Genomic DNA, 19,696 nt, shown 5'->3' with positions numbered 1-19,696 from the left:
TACATGAAACAATAAACATAAAAAGTGAATTGTTTTTTATATTGAAGAAAGTACAAATCCTAGCTTCAATCCCGTTAGAAATAAAAGAATACATGTCGAAATCAATTAGGGAGACTCCAAACCCGAAACCACACCTAGGCTAGGCGTGTACAAAAAAAGAAAGTAGACACGAAATGTTATGTTAACTGCCCCGCGACTTATAAGACGTTAAATTGGGAGAAGTCATATAATGATCTTTTTCGATGGTTGATGGCCATGACCTTTGATGTGTGCAACTATAATCTTTACTATGATCGACATGTCAATACTAACTAGTGTCTTAGTGCTATGAGATATCATATTAGAGTTAAGTGACTTCGTTCAATCTTCACTTTGATCGATAGATCGTCACAATAATGTCGCATTATGATTAAAATCGACGAGCTGTCACAATAATATCACATTATGATTAAAATCGACGGGTCGTCCAAAAATGTTACTCTCTTCTATTATTATAAAATTCTTTTCAGTTTTGATCGTATTTAGTGTTTAAAAGATTTTTAAACTTGCCGTTAATGCTATTTGTCTTTTTAAAAAGTTAAAAATATTTAAAAAGTTGTTTTTTTCTCTTTTTCTTTTTTGGTAATAAAGACGAGAGGTAGTAGATGAGCTGAAGTAGTAGTAAAAATTAGTGTGAAATTGAGTCAACTCATGTGCTCCACCGTGACTTCCATGAATGAAGTTGAAAAATACTAGCTGTCTACCAGAAAAAACAATGAAAAATATCAACCGACACAAATAAAGTAAAGACAACAAAACAAGAAACAGAGTCTTCCTTCCTTCATTATTGAAGAAGAAGTTCAACCCAACTCAATTGACTCAACCTCAAACCTTCGATGGCAGAGGTAGCAGTATCAACAGTAGTAACAAAACTAACCGAACTTCTCTTAGAACAAACAACCTCAACAATCTCTCACATAGCCACAGTTCGCGACCAAGTCGAATCTCTCAAAAACCAATTATCATGGATGCAATGTTTCCTCAAAGACGCCGATGCTAAACAACAATCCAACGAACGTGTTCGTATGTGGGTTTCCGAGATTCGTAACGTCGCTTTCGAAGCTGAAGAAATCATTGAAACTCATATCTATAATTCCACCATCCAAACCCATTTTCATAACAAAATCTTCACTCCTTTTCATCTCTATAAACTTAGTTCCCGAATTGAAAGAATTGGTAAAAAAATCAAAGGCGTTTCTGATAGACGTGAAATGTATGGTGTTGTCGTCAAAAACCCTGGTTCTAACCCTAACTCTGATGACCGTGATGGTAGCAGTGCCAACGAGAGATTGAGACATTGGAGACAGCCATCACCTTATTATGCTGAAGAAGAGTATGTTGTTGAGGTAAAAGAAGATTTTGGTTCAATTTTTAGACAGTTGGTTAGTTTGGATTCGACTAGACATGTTGTTTCGATTGTTGGTATGGGTGGTTTAGGAAAAACTACTTTGGCGAAGAAATTGTATAATGATAGTAGAATTGCGAATCATTTTGAGATTAAAGCTTGGGTTTATGTTTCTGAGGAGTATAGGAGGAAGGATGTTTTGCAAGGGATTTTGAGAGGTGTTGATGGTGTTGCGAGGGAGGATATGGATAGGATGCCGGAGGAGGAGTTGGTGAATAAGCTTCATAATGTTTTGGCGGAGAAAAGGTATTTGGTTGTGCTTGATGATATTTGGGGGATGGAGGTTTGGGATGGGCTTAAATATGCTTTTCCGAGGAGGAAATTAGGGAGTAAGATTTTGTTGACGACGAGGATTTTGGAGGTTGCTTTACATGCTGATGGGAATAGTGATCCTCATCAGTTAAGGCCGTTGAATCATGATGAGAGTTATGCGCTACTTAGGAGTAAAGCATTTCCTGGTGCGAGTGTGATACCATCCGAGTTTGAGAATCTTGCCAAGGAGATTGTGGTGAAATGTGAAGGTTTGCCTCTTGCTGTTGTTGTGGTTGGTGGTTTGTTGTCTAGAAAGTTGAAGTCGAGTGGGGAATGGGCTAGGGAGTTGCAGAATATTAGAGGGGGTTTGCTTGAAGATCAAGAGAAGATAACAAGAATTTTAGCATTGAGCTATAATGAATTGCCTTCGCCGTTGAAATCGTGTTTTCTTTATTTGGGTCTTTTCCCAAAGGGTATGAACATTCAGACAAAAAAATTGATTAAACTATGGGTCGCTGAAGGTTTTTTGCCTCAAGAAGGTGGTGAAACTGCCGAAGATGTTGCTCAGAGGTACTTGAACGAGTTGATTGGTAGGTGTATGATTCAAGTTGGAACGGTGAGTTCGTTGGGGAGAGTTAAGACGATTCGAATCCACGATCTTCTTAGAGAGCTTTCGGTCACCAAAGGAAAAGAGGAGTATTTTGGTGATATGGCAGGCTCATCATCAACATCTCAGCTAACTAAATCCCGTCGGCATTCTCTACATTCTTGCCATGAACGGTATGATTTCTTAAAACATATTGCAGATTATTCGCGTTCGCTGTTGTTCTTCAATAGAGAATATAATGCAGATATAGAGAAGAAAGTTTGGATTCATTTGAGTTTTATGCAAGAAAAGAAATTGAATTTCATCTACACCGAATTTAAGCTACTTAGGGTGTTAGAATTAGACGGTGTTCGGTTAGTTAGCTTGCCAAGTACTATAGGGGAACTGATTCAATTAAGGTATCTGGGATTGAGAAAGACTAATCTCGAAGGGAAACTTCCGCTTTCCATTGGAAATTTGCTTAACCTACAAACACTTGATTTAAGGTATTGTTGTTTTCTTAAGAAAATACCAAATGTAATTTGGAAGTTGGTGAACTTGAGACATTTGCTTCTGTATACACCATTTGATTCTCCAGATAGCGGGCATCTACGGTTGGATACATTAACCAATCTTCAAAGCCTACCATATATTGAGGCTGGAAACTGGATATCAGATGGTGGTTTAGCAAATATGACCAATCTTAGGCAATTGGGGATAAATGGATTATCAGGACAAATGGTGAATTCTGTTCTTTCTACTATACAAGGATTACACAACCTTCATTCACTGTCACTATCACTTCAATCTGAAGAGGATGAATTTCCAATCTTTATGCAGCTGTCTCAGTGCACCCAACTGCAGAAGTTGTCTTTGAATGGAAAGATCAAGAAGCTACCTGATCCACATGAGTTCCCGCCGAATCTGTTGAAACTAACCTTACATAATTCCCACCTACAGAAGGAGTCTATTGCCAAACTTGAGAGATTGCCAAAACTTAAAATGCTTGTTTTGGGTAAAAAGGCTTACAATTGGGCAGAATTGAGCTTCAGTGCTGAAGGGTTTTCACAATTGCATGTTTTGCGGCTCACTCTTCTGAAAGAATTGGAGGAATGGAAAGTTGAGGAAAAGGCAATGCCATTGCTTGAGTACATGGTTATTGATCGGTGCGAGAAGCTGAGAAAGATTCCAGAAGGACTGAAGGATATCACTTCTTTGAAGAAACTAAAAATTACAGGCATGCCGGTAGATTTTGAACATAGACTTCGGACTAAAGATTTGCTTGAGTTCAAAAATACTCCAATTATCGAATCAACAACAGACATTTTATCAATTGGTAAGCTATTTCGTTTCATCTTTTTTTTTTGAACAACTATTTCGTTTCATCTTAATACATAATCTGACTGTAAAAAATGCACTGTATGCGGAGGCAATACTTTCAGAAACTTACTTTTAATATTGCATATCATGCTGCAGATTGATTTCCGGCGCAGTGTTGTTGGGTGATAGGAACTTACATCTGAGGAAGGGAAGCATCTTCAAGTTCTGGCATTCCATTGTACAGCTTGTAATCTTCATTTTATTTCGGCAATGTACACATTACTGTAGTGACTTGTCAAGCGCCGATGAGTTTTTCCACTTCAATGATCAAAGAATTTTATTTTTTACTCCTTTTATTAATTGGGAATGACTTCTAATTAAACGGATGCCATAGTCTGTGGAATTTGTACGAGTATTAATGCGGTTTGCTATAATACAGTGACATCAGGTACATTCCCTCACATTAAACAAATAGGAATTTTTTAATTAGATATTCATTTTATGTACACTGTACTTGATTTGTATATCGTCTCAACTTATATTCAATACATAAAGATTGAGCACTTTCTACTTATATTGTCTTCTTGTTTATCTCATTTCTCAAGCCTGCTCTAGTCCATGAAGAATAATTAGCATTTTTAAGCTCCTTGGGAGTTGGTTGTTTGATTAGCTCTTAAAAGCCAAACTAAAGTTTGAGTACATTCCCTAGAGTTTATTCTTTTTTTCCCTTTATGTTTCCAAATCCTGTAAGATGACACAATCTGAACGGGTACACCATGCTGATCAGAATCTTACAATACAATGTGATTTGTATCTTGATTCAAAACTAAATTGAACCCAATTGATATAGATCTCTAGTGTGTATCTATTTGGACATGAATCTAATCCTGAATGAATCATGATTCACTGTAATGAATCTCAAGTCACTATGATGAATCTCATTTCATTCTGTAGTAAGGAGAGTAGATCAGATGGACGATAGTCAGATCAAAAGAGGTAGAGGAAGACCTAGAAAAACTATTAAGAGAAACTATTTGGAAAGATTTAGAGATTAATGAGTTAGATCCGAATATGGTTTAAGATAGAACATTATGACATGATTTGATCCATGTAGCCGACCCCACTTAGTGGGATAAGGCTTTGGTTGTTGGTTGAACCACTTTTTAATACTGCACCCAACCACCTTTTATGACAACTTTGTATAATCACCCGCTTATCTTTTGTCATTTGATATATCAGCTTATAATTTTGTTATGTCAATTATGTTCTACTTAAAAATGACATTTTTATTAGCAATGTATCTTGGGGTTCATAATAAGATTTGATTCATCATTTGGAAAAATGTTGTTCTGATTCATGATTTGATAACCATGGGGTACACAACTAAAATTAAACGAGCAGAAAAAAGACAACAAAATATCAGTAAAGTAGAGAGTAAACAAAGATGGAAATATGCTTAACACTGCCAAATAGATCACCTGATTGTTGGCTATAAATACTTCACTAGGACTGGGAGTGCTGTGTTGCAAACATTTAGAGTTATGCTATTAATTTCCAGTCTTTATAAAGTGCTCTTAGTTTTTACTTTGTACGTGCACTTACATATATACTAAAAAAATGAAATTGCTTTTGTCCAACTTTAAGTATTGATCAAGGAAAGGTAAAAAAAAAAAAAAGAGGCAATATCAGTAGAATATGCTCAATTTCTTTTATGTTGAATATAAATTGAGATAGTTGGCAAATATTAAGTACAAGGTTCATATTAGCAACAATAGGATGCAATGTGATAGAAACTGAGATACACTATCAAGCAAGTACAATAGAAATTGTGTCAATCCAAGATGCATTTAGTTGTTATCGTCCAGTCGTCCACAAACTCTAGAGTGATCGTTGTAGTTTGAAGACTTGTGCATATCAATCAAGTGTCGAGCACTCGAGCTTTTCCAATTCTATCTAGCACAGTATGTGCACTACTAATTACTTGGTATCTGGTATAAAGTCCTGACCCATTTTGAGTATAACTTTCATTGGCCTTATTTTTCAGTTTTTCTACGTGCTCTGCTGCGAGTCTCAACAATGCAGCAATTGTTGTCTGTATTTCACTGGTTTGAATAAGATCAACTGACTAAAGTCTCATGTCACTTCGCGCGTTGCAAGAATAACATCTTGCTATGCATAATTGAGCAACTGGATAAATGTTTTTCCTGCTACCAGGTCCTTGAAATGGGGAGCTTTCACTCAAACTGGAGATCTTTCTAGACATGATTCTATACAAGAAATGAAGCAACAATGCTAAACAAACTACATGATTTCATTCACTTTCTCAAATCTACATTGAAGAAATTTGATGAAATACAAATTTGCTAACATACATACAACTAATAAAAACCAGATTCATTGCCATGCACATTACATGTTGTATCTCTGTTTAACATTTTTATACACACAAATTTGTTCCCAGATCTGGTCAGGAAAGAAGCAATCATCATCATATTATTACAACCCCATCAAACCATAATCATGTGATTTTGGATACATTGTCTATTAGATTCATAATAACTTTCAGAAGAAAATACATGCCGAAAATGCATTGTCTATTACAGCATCCAAAATATAAGATGATGGCAAGCATCCTTTATTTTCCAATATCACTTTAGGACATAAATTTCATTAAAACTTCAAGAACATTAACTTCACACTTTATTAACCAATTCTTGAAACATCTTATTACATAGAATTTCTTCAAACACACACAACAATGCTACCAAAAGCCCAAATTTTATACTCAGGACACAGCGACTATGCCAATGGCTTCATAAAAAAATGGCTAAATAAACAAAAGATCAACAAAATGTAGAATGCAATTTCACATGTGCAACATGACAATAATAATAGTACTTCATCAGTTGTTAACCTTTCTGCAGCGTTTTCTGATTTCACCCCTTGATCCTGTTAAAGGAGTAATGTTTCCCATCTTAACCATGGACTTGGCAAATTGTTCAAAGAAAAGATCATTGCTTTCTGCATACTTTTTCACTAAATCTGCAGATACTTGATTCTTTGTCAACAGAATTTCATCAGAACTTAGGAGACCCTTGTTGGCCAATAAGTTCTTGTAGTAGTTGTTGTCGAATTTTACCGGTGTGACAAAGTCTAGGACAAACAGATTTTGGTCTCCACCAGATCTTGGGCACCGAGTGCGCAATTGAGCTGCATAGTTTTGGTCAAGAGTGAAATCTGACTTGCCATTCCCAGTTTGGTTGTAGAGTCTTTGTCTAAAGCTGGTGCACCGCGAATCTCCTATAGTGTGGCTACCTATAACATTACAAGAATTTGTTTATGCCACTGATGCAACTAAGGAATAATCCAATACTCAAATGAAGAAAATTGAGATAAATTTGGTTGATGCATGCGATAATATACAACTGCACAATCGTGACTGCAACACAATCTCTATCGCGGTTTCATCAACCATATTATGTCCATGAGACTCAATAGAATAAACCAAGTATGTGTTGAAAACAATGGAGATGAAATAGATTAGTACTAGGAGTTTACCAGATAGAGCAACTAGATCAACAATGTTAAGTCCCTTAAGCTTGAATTTAGTTAAGATGGTTTGGAATGTATTGTTAGGGGCAGGAATGTTGTTGTTTGAGCCACTTATGCTTGCACCAAGAGAATCTCTTCTTCCCAAAGGTACATCCCAACTTGGTCCACCAGTCTGAAAGGATTGAATATTAGACTTGATATTTAACTTTTGATGGTCATTGATAAGGGCAATAGAGTAGAAAACAAGAGGAAATATTTACAAGAACAGTTGAATCTCTAGCAGCAAGAGTCAAAATATCAGCACAAGAGACTGTATGGGGACACTCTTTCTCTATGGTGGATTTAATTTCTTCAATGACTTCAAATCCTCTAGCTGAATTACGGTTTGGATTTGACCTCTTTTCGCTGATGATTGTTCCACTGCTATCTAGCAACACCGATGCATCACAACCCTGCAAAATCAACTTTTGTCATGCATTTGAACAATTTAAATTCTATAAATATGACTATGCATATCACCAACACCCAATATACAACTCATAGATCACATATATAGTTAGACACTACTGTAAATTTTCTATTTGCATCCACAAGGTTTTAAAAAATAACAAGTAACTGCAATTGTGGCCACATCGTTAAGGTTTTTTATGTGTCTGACCTCGTCGCGGTTATATATAAAAGATGACTACCATGACCACATTTTTAAACATTGTTTACTAAATTGCAGATACCTTGACAAAACAGTCATGGAAATGTAGTCTCAGCAAGGAAGCAGCCATGCGGGGTTCTTTAGCGACAGCCTTAGCAACTACGGACTTGACAATCTCTTCAACTTTGGGACACGAATCATCGTAAAATTGAGGGTAGAGGTAACCATCAACTTTCTTTTTACAGTGACAGAAGGGAGCAAAGACTAGAAGAGAAAAAAACAGGAGAAAGTTTATAGAATTGACCATTGTTTTTCTTTCAAGATCACTTCACAGAACAAAATGTTTTCAACTGGATTGGATGAATACCATGGTGGAAATGATAGTATTTATAGAGAAGAATCAATATAGCAAAAAAGTATTGCATGACAGAAAACCAAAAGGAAAAAGTGTCTATGAGAGGGAAAAAAAAAAGTTGGAGTTGGTACATAACTAGTTTTCAATTTCATATAAAATGATAAAGATAAGAGTTGTTAGCTTTTACTATGTCATATAAGATCACCCATATTGTTGTGAGGTAAGGGTCTAAGTGAAATTCTAAATGCAGTGAAGCATGCTTTTAGTTTGGTATAAAGCAAATATACTTATATAGTAAAGGCCTTACTTAATTGGGCTAAGTTTACCACACATTAATTAAATAAAAGAATGTGTAAAGCATTTTTATCCTATTCTTGCTTGCATTGTAAGACAACAGTTAATCTTTTTATTTGTTTAATTAAAAAACGTCTGAATCAATTCCTTTCTTTTGTTATTTCTTAAATGCTATATTACTTTTGCTTTATCATTCGACCAAACAATGATTGAGCCTAATTAATTGGTTAGACATTGATGTGTAATTTCTGATAAATGCTTAAGACTACTTCACTAGCTGTTTTTCAGTTAATCAAGCCAACCCAATTGGAGTTTAGATACTATTTGTGCTATAACCTATCAAGCACCGACCCAAATATCAAACATACTAGATCGGTGTCTATGTCGTTGTTGGATACCGACGCGTGTAAGTCATCAAACACACTTTTAACATAAAGTGACGATGCTATATTGGCTACAAGTTAGTTCTGATTGTAGAGGGCTTTCAGTCAACTATGATGATACTTCCTCCATCTTAAATTATAAGTCGTTTTGATCATTTCACACGTATTGAGAAATGTAATTAATTTTGCATGAGAAAGAGAAATTATGAATTGTTTTACAAAATTATCCTTAATAAATGATATGGGAAATATAAGTTAAAAAATTGAAAGAAGAGTGAGTAATAAATATTTAAGGGTATAATAAAAAAAATAACATTAATATTTTATTGATATTGTAAAACGACTTACAATTTGGAACATTTTTTTTCTTCATAAAACGACTTATAATTTGGAACGGAGGTTATGAAATAGTGGGGCAGTTGTTATGCAGTTCTTGTTCTGTGTGTCTTATTAGAGAAAGTCTACAAAGTTAAGGTAGACTCAACTGCTCAGTTTATTTGATTGTAGCTCATGAATATTTTTACTTAAGGAACAGGTATGAATGGATACCTACTAAGCTAGGTGTTTTCTTCTCTTGGTTAATTTAGCATTATATTCATAGCTTTATTTCTTTTCATTTATTTTTTGGAATATAATATTTTTGAGTAATATTGTATTATAGTATATGCTTAGCTTTGATTCTAGACTCCAGGTAAACGACAACCTTGACTATAGTAAACTGAGATACTAAAAAATAAGTGATTAAATTAGCTGGAATCACTTCTTCTATTTCTTTTCTTTTTGCCATTTTTTGTAAGATAAACTATGAGTATAGGAACGTGGCATTTAACTTTAAATCTATAAAAGATCACCGGGGATCTTTGCATATAAATCCATGCAACATTTTTCAAATAAGAATCTATAAAGTAAAGTTACATGTTTATATTTTTTTGTGACAAGTGAATGCTTAGTCTTTAATTTATTCTCCCTTAATAATGCTCTCAAGGAGCTTTTACTTTAACAATTAAGTCTACCAAGTTCCCTATAGGACCACAAATATACCCCTTCAAGACAAAGGTGACACTCTCATATGAAATCTTTGGCCATGCCTATTGGTGACTTGTTTAGGAGGTTGTTATTATAATCAATCAACCCCACATTTTTTAACCATGCTCTTCTATTTTCAAAAGTACTTTTCAATTTACTGCATACATTTTGGAATAAAAAGAAGTTGCCCATCATTAACTTGGACTTTATACCAATAATACGGTGCACTTTTTCTAAAAAAGTATATTGTAAACAGTTTTTTTTATCACAGAATATGTAACATATAATCTAGTTTACATCAAGTTTACTGGATATGTAATTTTCTTAAAAAATGTGTACTGTATATATATATTTTATTTTGAAAAATGTGTATACCATAATCTACATGTTAATAGTGAAGTCAGATTCAATCTCACAACCTACATGAACAAAAATAAAAAATTTCATATCTCCGTTGTTGCAACATAGTGGTTGGCTGTGAGAATATTTTATGTAGAAGCTCAGATTTCTAATGTCACCCCTCTCCGTGTGTGTCGCCACTAGGTCACTCATCTATAAATTCTTCTATTTTGTATCTCCATAAAATTTTAATTAAAAAAAGTGAAGATATTAATTTTAAAAAATTACCATATTTTCATTATTTAAAAGGGCAAGCCAATGTTCACTCATTGTGTCTGCCCACATTTGGCCAATTCAACTCTTCCTCCCTATCGATGTCTTTTTTCTTTACTTTAGCCAACAAAAGAATATCTCTTTTGTGGGAGCATAATTTTCATGTATATAAAAACAAGTTTTGTCTAACGTGCACAAGTAAAATAAATATTACACCACGCACAAGTTTATTTTTCCACTATTGGATCATTAAATCTCATCATATTTCATTTAATTTAATAATGAGACTCAATAGTAGAAACGACCTTATGCATGGCGCAAGACATATTCCCCTTGTGCACCATAGACTTGGCCATAAAAACATACACTCTAATTTTGTACTAGATATTGATTCCAATGCGTACACAATATAGGACTGCTTTGCATAATGTTCATAGACCTATAATATATACATAGAAATCAATTGATCTTATCCTAAAAGAGACAAAAATTCTGATTTGCATAATTCATATATTGAGCATATCCTTTTCTTCATGTTTTGTAAATTTACTAGTTCACATGTTGTTGGAACATTTATGTAAAAAGGCATTTGGGAAGTCTCTTGAATGGCAGAATGTGAAAGTCAATCTCCTGCTAATCTCTGGACATCATGCTTTGTTGAGCATCCACAATTCTAATTTACCAGAAACAAAACTGCATTAAGAAAGTAAATTTGCATTATTACTATTATATATAAAGCTTTAGTAACCAGAATTATTATGCAGTAAGTAGTAAAGTTAAAAGATAGGTATAGATATTGCATTGGTAGTGTACATACACACTTTCTTCTATTCTGTTTTTTCTTCTCAACATAAGCCGAAATCTCCTCTTGCTTAACCAGTGAATCCTCTAAAGCCTGACAAAGCAAACAATAACGACAGTTAAACTTTCATGGAACGATAGATAAACATTTTAGTTTTCATGGAACTTGCAAAACTTAAAGATTGATGATTGTGTTGAGTATGACTCGTATTCGTTGATAAGTAGTCATTTGATGGAGCATAGTATTTAAACACGACATTGTACTGTGAAATCCTAAGAATCGCATAATAAAAAAACTACATCAGCCACTTTGCTGTCGGAAACGTAGGTACAATACAATTAGTCGAACTATGTGATCAATTGTTTGTGCTCTTGTGTGCATTTTATTTATTTGTTTTCTTTCGAACCAAATATGCTGTTCTAACAGATTGAATACCTTCTTGGTGGCCAAGAGTTCTTTTTCCAATAAATCAGCTCGATTAATAGTATTATGTAGCATTTCCTCCTTCTCAGGTGGCATTAAAACAGGCTGATGATTAATGGTTGTCATTTTCTGTTCCAACTCAGTCATGCGTTTCATGACAGTCACAAACTCTGCAGGATGGAGACAGAGATGAGTGGAGATAATAAATTCAGATTAATAATGTTAAGCCATTCACAAAGATATGAAAATGTCCTCGCAAATGTTTTCATTTTGTATAGAAACAAATATTTTTAAAATCATGAATAAGGTGGAAGAAAAGCATGTGTAGGATCATGGTTATAAACCTTAGGTTATTTTAAAAAGGAATGCATTTGACACAAACCAAGTCATATATTAAAAGAAATATATAATTTGGTTCACCAACATGTACCTTCTGAGGTTGCCATTGCGTCTGTCTCGTCAACTTTTTTCTGAGCAGTTTTTTTATCATCTACCGGGATTGGATCCTCGTGCTTGGAAGCTTTAGTAGCAGGGACCTGTGAGGCTTATATTTTTCAGACAGTTAGAACAATGAACATTAAGAAAACTAAAAAGCTTGACGATAATGAGGAAGAAGTAGCTCAATATTTTTGCTCCAATTTTAAAATCCAAGTAAGTTAGCTTATGTAGTTGTAGAAGGTTAAAAAGACTTTTTACATAGTCCCTTGGTAAATAAAAGGGGTATTAAAAAAAATTAACATTAATATTATATGTACATTATATTATGTATATGACGAAGGGTTAAGAACGGCTAACACACAAGAAATTGAGGGTTACATACTCTATTATGTATAGTTAAGAATGGACATTAACATACCTCTTCAGGAATCGGAGAAACTTGTGAGGTGGTGAGATTTTCCTCCGTTTTGGAAGTCGTGTGGTCCTAGAGTACATCCTCATCAATCAGTTAAGAAGTTCACAGATGCCAAAAAACACTAACACTTGCTAGAATGAGCTTTCTTACCTCAGAAGTTGTTTTCTCTTCGTCAACATTAGACTCAGATTTTTTTGAACATTTGTGTGCCCCACTCTCAACCAACTGCAATGCCATACACGCGACATAAAATTATTAGCTGAAATTAAAAATAGAGATGCAAGAAGAGAATAGAGGTAAAAGAGAAGACTGGCAGGTCCAACCCTCAGTATTTCAGGATCTTTCCATGGGCCCTTATCGGAACGCATACATCCTCCTTCATCAGCACATTTACATGTACCTCCTAAAAACTCAGGCAATTCACTGACAAAGAAAATACAATGGAAATTAAGACTTAAAGATGGACAAAGACATACGAGGAGCGTAAAAATAATGAATCAGTTTCAGATTATTTGTCAAATGACGAAACCATATACTGATATATTCAATGCATTTATGAACTCACCTTTCGTCAATTACTTCAAGCAACTTACTATCATACTTGTTGCCAAGAACCTGATCATATATAAATTAATATAAGTTTCAATGACACAATTTTCCAAATACAACAAGCAGAATTAGGATAAGGTCTATAGGCTCACATTGATTTTTGCTGTGGTCTTGGGATCAAGGAAGGATTTTACAGTGTTCCACAGTATTCTAAATCCAGAACCTGCATTGATGATGAACATGCGATTCAAGGTCTGCAGTGAAGCAACCAATTTCATAGTATTACTCAGTAATCCATGATATTTATTCACAACAAAACTTTTCCCCCATAACTTTAACCAAAAGTAGATAAATAATAATACCTCTGGATAGTTGTCACCATCAACCTTCTGAATGCGAGTAACAAGTTCCCTAGCATGTTTGCTGAAGCTTTTAAGCCCCTGTGACATCGAAACAATATTTATCTCAAGTTGCAGAAACTTTTTCATGTATAAATATAATTAACTATCTGTTAACTATTTTTATGCATACCACTCCCTCCACATCCAGGATAGTCGTACTTTGATCGATGTGCTTCTTGGCAGCAATGGAACAAGCCGCAAACTTTACATCGAATGTCCTCTCAAACTCCTTTACATGGTATTTGATATAGCGATCCATGGTTGTGACTTGCATCATCTTGGTCGCATCGACTTGTCCTAATCTTTCTATGTACACAGGTCGTCCTTCTTTATCTACACCATGATGTCCTTGTGGATAATATTTCAATACTTCATCAATTTCCTTGAATTCAAATTCCTAGTATAATAAAGGACACAAAAAAATACAAAACATAAATTAAATGTTCAAATCCCTCAAGCTTCACAATAATATTGTTGTTACAACCAAGTACCTCCGCAATAGTGTCAGCACCGAATTCCTTCCTCCATTTAAGCATGTCAGACCACATCAGCTTTGATTTATCAATTTCAAATTTCCTGGCCTTGAGGAATCTATACAAAATGAAAAATACATGAATATTCGGATAAGGGCCCAAAGCAAGGGCTTCATTGAAAATAGTATGATAGACTAAAAACACAAGGAAGAGAGAGTAACCTAAGCATCATATGATAGTCATCATGTTTCGCAGGGAGGAGGTCTTCCGATATAAGAGCTTGACGGAACTCTTCAACAGCTTTCAACTCCTCGGCATCATGAACATCCTCAATTTCAACAGACATGACCTTACTACTTCGCCTACCCTTTTTTGCCAAAGAATTCCTGAGAATGTTTGAGGCATTCATTGCTTTCTTCTTAAAAGAACCTACAACATCATATATATTGTTCCAATTAAAAGCCACTACCATAACACACTATAGATAGATTATTAAACTAATATTTATCACCTCATTCAATTGTGAAAATGCATAAAGAAGTTTACCATTCCCAGAAGCCAAAGGTTCTGACATGATGTCGTTATGTTTGATTTCTTCTGCTTATTATGTAGAGGAGTTGAAGCCAACGATAGAAGAATCAAGCACTCATATCATGCAGGGCAGAAAATTGAAAGCACTCCCAATTGCCCTGCCTGCAATTCAACCACAAACCAATATTTCATTAGACATAAAACATGTTTATTTATTTAAATTTAAATCGAGTCCTGCAACCGCAATTGCAGCCGCAATATAAAGGTTTTAGAGATCTCTAAAATGACATTGCAATTGTAATTGCGTCTGCCTCGGCCACATTCGCCATTTTTTCACCGCAAAATCAAAGTTTGTAGCATAACCGCAACCGTGATCGCAAACGCAATTACTAAAAATGAATTTGCCATACATTTCTTTTAGTTCATTAGACACACAACAAGTTTATAAATATTTAAATTTAAATTGAGATCCACAATCACAATTGCGGCCGCAATATAAGGTTTTAGAAGTCGCTGCAATCGCAACTGCAGCTGCATCTGCCGCCATATTTTACCTTAAAATCAAAGTTGGCAGCGTAATCACAACCGCGATCGCGATCACAAACACAATTTCAAACAATGAATTTGACAATACATTTCTTTTGTTACATTAAATTGTGTCAACAAAGAAGACAAATAAATAGAAAAACAATCAAACAATTAAGATAAATCAATTTGATACATAAAAGAGATGTTGATAGAATTATACATTGCACATGAAAATAATAAGTTGAAAATCAAAGGAAAGGGAATAGGAGAAATATACATAAAAAATAATATTTACCTCTTGAAAGAGAATAGGTAGCAGGGAAAAGGAAAGAGAGAGAGATTATAGAAAAAAGGTTATATAACATAAAACCATTATTGTCCTAAAATAGTTAATTTTATGATAAATTGGTAAGAGACAGTGAGACACCATTGACAAAGATGACCAAGTCTTAACAATGCCGTGAATCTCTCTGCAATTCAGAATTAGCCAACGTTATAATAATAAGAATATAAGATATCCAAGTAATACAACAGAAACACCCGCATGCATGTGAGTTTTGGTTTGGACACACCTAAAGATTATATATAGAGTATTACTTTTCCCACCGCCTTTCCTCGCGCCCTATTTTTTTCCAATTTTGGCCCTGGTCCGGATTTCGTATTTTGGATTGAATTGTTAGAATTTTTCAGATGTTTCTGGATTTTAAAATCCGGAATAGTATTTTAGCATAACTTTTGCAATTTTAAGCTCTACAATTCGTAAAATAAAATGCGAATAAAATAAAAAACAGAAATAAAAAGACACAAACATAAAAACAACTCATTTTATTAATATATGAACAATACATTACAATAATTTTCAAGCTTTTTAAGCTTATTACATAAGATCCTAAATCTATTTCTAATCTCCTAAGAGCCTAATTCTAATCTCCTAAGAGTCTAACCACTGGTATGTGATAGGACATACCAGTAGTTTGGCTATTGGAGGAAAACCGGAGGAGGAGGGAAGAGGGGGGGCCGGAAGAAGAAAACAATGCCCCTGAGGGAGGTGGGGGGTGCTCAAACTTACGCCCAGACAGGCGAAGCTAAGAACCACACTGACCCACATGACCCTCAGATGAACCACACTTCTTTGCAGCGCGGTTCCATCCTCATTGACCGTTCATACAAACCCTGAAAGTTTTCAACGAGGCCCTTATCTATGAAAGGCCAACGATGAAAACCATGGTTGTAGAAGGAAGAAGAGGAGGAGAGGGTGGGAGAGGATGGTGTGAGAAATGATGGAGTTTGGAAGGCTATTTATAGGGAGGGGTGGGTCAAAAACGGTTGGGAGGCCATAAATGCAGTCAAAAAACGTGGTAAAACGCGTTTTTTTTGACTTGAGCACCGACAAAAACGTGTGGTGTAGACCATCGGCCACGACTGATGCATTCCGTAATATATATAATCCAGAATACACGTATGTCTTTCGGAATATATTTTCCGGATTAATGCGATAATGGTGAACGATGGAAAAGTTGGCACTTCTTGTAGGGCTAAGGACATTCCGGAATGTAAAATCCGGAAAGCTTCAGCATTGGATTCTTTTGAAAAAGAGCTTGGATTCTTTTGAAAGAGAGTCATTAATGTGGGTTTGGACGGTTACAACCACTAACACGTTTTCATTGACTGTATTAATGACCTAGGACTTGTTTTAGGCTATAAATAGGCTTCCATCTTCAACAAATACATTCATTCTTCACTTCACCTCTTTTCTTCCATTTTCTTCAAATGTTTCTAGTTTTTTAGGGGTGTCGGTGGTGTCATGGTCATTGTTGACCGTTCATATGAACCCTGCAATTGCATTGCAGCTTGTGTGGGGTTCATATAACGGTCAATAGAGACCATTGACATCAAAGAAAGACACAAAAAAGCACACAACATCTGGTTCGGATTTCATATTCCGGAAATCACTAACAATCTTGTCCGGATTATATAATCCGGACTAGGGGTATTTTTGGAAATTTTGCAGGGCACGCGAGAAGGCAGTAGGGTGGGATAAGTAAATCTCTTATATATAATACCTAAAAAAACATGTGTTTTTGGTTTAGTTGGTCCAGCATGTATAAATAAGTTAAATTGGGTAGGCATGTTTGCTAAATAGACCGTCAAAATAGAATCAATCTAAATATTAACGAGTTATGCAGCTTGATGAGTCATCCGACCCATATTTAAATATTACAATATTTACTAGCAATAAACCCGTGCTAAGCACATGTTAATTCGAAGCGGGGACTATGCATCAAAGGCGCATTGCAATGGTACATGAATTGAGAAAATAAGAAGAAAAAATCTAATGACAAAACTGACGTTAATAAAAAAAAGGGCAATTTACGTTGACTTTCCTTGAGATTTTCTTAAATAACACAAGCACCGCTTCTAATTTTCTAAACACATCAATCTTTCCTCATTTTATCCATTTCAATAACCTTGTAAATATACAATTTAATTTCAGTTATTTTGGTTTGTTTGTATCTGTTTTATCTTTTCATAATTAAGTTATATGAGTTTTTTTCTCGCAATCAAGAAACAATAACAACATTTGTTTTACCACCAAATAAAATCAAACATCGGCGATTACAAAAGAGAAAATAGAAATAAGAATTTTGGTGGATGGGCATTGTGGTTAATCAATGAAAAGAAAATAATCTTCGATTAGGGAAGTGCTTCTCAATTTGATAAAAATAAGGGAGATTATTGTTTAGTTAAAAAAAATAGAGCGGGTGTTTGTGCTATTTAAGAAGACCTTAAGGGAGGTTAGGGTAATCTGCCAATGATATTTTTAAACAGTAATTTGCTCATGATAAAATCATTGAAATAATTGTTATTAAATATTGGGTTAAATATGTCTTTAGTCCCTATAAATATACCAACTTTTAGTCCCTCTAAAATTTTCCTTCAACTTTTAGTCCCTATAAAATTTTCAATCATTACTATAGGTCCCTATTTTTAAGTCATTTTTTGTATTTTTTTTATGAAATTAGGGAGGAATGTATAGAATTTTAACCGCCAAAAATATAATAATTCATGTTTTGTTGAAAAAATCTATTTTTTTTAGAGATTCTTATAATATTATAAATTTTTATGCAAAATTTTATTCAAAAATATGAATTTTACATATAAGTTTACTTTAAATGAGGGACCAAAAGTGAAGATGAAAAACTTTTGGAGGACTTAAAGTTGAAGAATTTTTTTAGAGGGGCTAAAACAAAAAGTTGACATATTTATAGAGACCAAAAACATATCTAACCCTTAAATATCTTTTTTTTGAGGGAACCCTTAAATATTATTAAGTGGTAAACTAAAAATATGTAAAAATATTTAAAATAATAAAGATTTCATTATTGATAAAGATGTCGTTATGAGTCCCGTGTATGAATTGTACAACTATATTATTTAGTGACTCATTTATCATTTTTTCATTGTTTTCTAAAAGATATAATAATTAATAATCTACCGCAACAAAAGCATAATCAATCATTTAGAATAAAAATATATTTTGATATTCAATCATTTAGAGATTATTTGAAAAAGCATAATCAATTTTGTTGTAAAAAATATTTGTTAGGATACAACTAAATAAAATGAATTTTTTGTTACAAATTATCTTATTTTTGTGTACTTATTTGTTATTTAAAAAAAGATAATAGATTGTAAATTGTTTTTAACTTTTTAGATATTTAGAAGTTGAATTATAGGAAAATTTGTTTTGATTGAGATTAAGATCAAGTATGTTTGTTCTTAAAAAAAAGATTAAGTTAGTGTGTTTTATCGAGTGAGTTTGTTTTAATTTGTTTTTAAGAGAGAGAAATAGGGAGAGATTGAAACAAAAGACACAAAAGGATATAACTTTGATGACGTGTCAAAAAATTAAGAAGGGATAAGATTGTATTTTAAGTAGACATTAAGTTTCATAATTAGAGAATAGATAGATTTTAAAAAAGAGAAACGGTATGCAACAAAGCTACACTCTTTTTTCACATACACCAAAAGTAATTGACAAAAATAATTTTTTGTAAGATTATATTTACTAAAAATATGTCTTTCTTGTCAAATTTTGATTGACAGAGAATGAACCAAGGTTACGCTCATATTCAAATTAATGTAAATACATACCACATAAATTAACATCCATCAAGTAACCAACACGCCTTTACGGAGAAAAAAAATTAACATCGCCCCTATAAATTGATTTCATTATATACAACGATCGAAATCTTATAGCATTTTGAGAAAAAGCTATGAACTTAAACATAAACACTCATACATGAAAAATATGTAAAAACTGATTAAAATGATGGCGTGACAACAACATTCAGAGAAGACAAAAACTCACTATAAGCACAAATAGAGACATCATGAAAAACAGTTGTGATATTGTGTTGGTCACCTTCTCATTTCTCTAAAAAAAGAAAAGAATTGAGAGTGTTATAACAATACAATTTAATTTCTTTCACCAAAATTGTTTTTTTTTAGGCCATTTCTTGCTTTCTTTTATGTGGATATTAAAGTTAGGAAACTATTGTTTTGTTAAGTATCATTGAATGATATGCTTGATAATAGATGTGCATTCTATATCAAAGAACTCTGATGTGTCCTAAAGAGGATTCACGAGTACGAGTAC

General features: G+C 33.8%; 3 protein-coding genes across 8 annotated transcripts; 1 reads left to right on the top strand and 2 right to left on the bottom strand.

The window, feature by feature from the left end:
- The first annotated feature begins 753 nt into the window (after window positions 1–753).
- LOC146920039 (putative disease resistance protein At1g50180) lies at window positions 754–4,176 on the top strand. Its single transcript, XM_085713429.1, has 2 exons — window positions 754–3,618; window positions 3,759–4,176. Exons 1-2 carry the CDS (start codon window positions 876–878, stop codon window positions 3,761–3,763), a joined length of 2,748 nt encoding a protein of 915 aa, XP_085569555.1. The 5' UTR covers window positions 754–875; the 3' UTR covers window positions 3,764–4,176.
- Window positions 4,177–6,279: 2,103 nt separating this feature from the next.
- Window positions 6,280–8,164, bottom strand: LOC146920038 (peroxidase 72-like). The gene is made up of 4 exons (XM_085713430.1): window positions 7,886–8,164; window positions 7,415–7,606; window positions 7,161–7,326; window positions 6,280–6,917 (listed from the first exon to the last, which is right to left on the bottom strand). Exons 1-4 carry the CDS (start codon window positions 8,108–8,110, stop codon window positions 6,505–6,507), a joined length of 996 nt encoding a protein of 331 aa, XP_085569556.1. The 5' UTR covers window positions 8,111–8,164; the 3' UTR covers window positions 6,280–6,504.
- Window positions 8,165–10,836: 2,672 nt separating this feature from the next.
- Window positions 10,837–15,589, bottom strand: LOC146920037 (phosphatidylinositol/phosphatidylcholine transfer protein SFH12-like). 6 transcript variants are annotated; one of them, XM_085713425.1, is made up of 15 exons: window positions 15,329–15,589; window positions 14,521–14,667; window positions 14,196–14,403; window positions 13,993–14,092; window positions 13,632–13,898; window positions 13,463–13,540; window positions 13,253–13,354; window positions 13,117–13,166; window positions 12,875–12,974; window positions 12,702–12,776; window positions 12,555–12,620; window positions 12,129–12,234; window positions 11,711–11,868; window positions 11,291–11,368; window positions 10,837–11,166 (listed from the first exon to the last, which is right to left on the bottom strand). In XM_085713425.1, exons 2-15 carry the CDS (start codon window positions 14,546–14,548, stop codon window positions 11,152–11,154), a joined length of 1,431 nt encoding a protein of 476 aa, XP_085569551.1. In that variant the 5' UTR covers window positions 14,549–14,667; window positions 15,329–15,589; the 3' UTR covers window positions 10,837–11,151. The 6 variants fall into 6 exon arrangements, with proteins under 6 accessions (XP_085569551.1, XP_085569549.1, XP_085569553.1 ...); XM_085713423.1 differs by having other exon boundaries at window positions 10,837–11,146; XM_085713427.1 differs by having other exon boundaries at window positions 15,461–15,585.
- Between the last annotated feature and the right edge of the window lie 4,107 nt (window positions 15,590–19,696).

Source organism: Medicago sativa, chromosome 5, assembly GCF_051527215.1.
Source record: "Medicago sativa cultivar Bolivia chromosome 5, Bolivia_mono, whole genome shotgun sequence".
Classification (NCBI taxonomy): domain Eukaryota; kingdom Viridiplantae; phylum Streptophyta; class Magnoliopsida; order Fabales; family Fabaceae; genus Medicago; species Medicago sativa.
The sequence above is the reverse complement of the archived record's forward strand: the minus strand, read 5'-3'. Positions and strand labels throughout refer to the sequence as shown.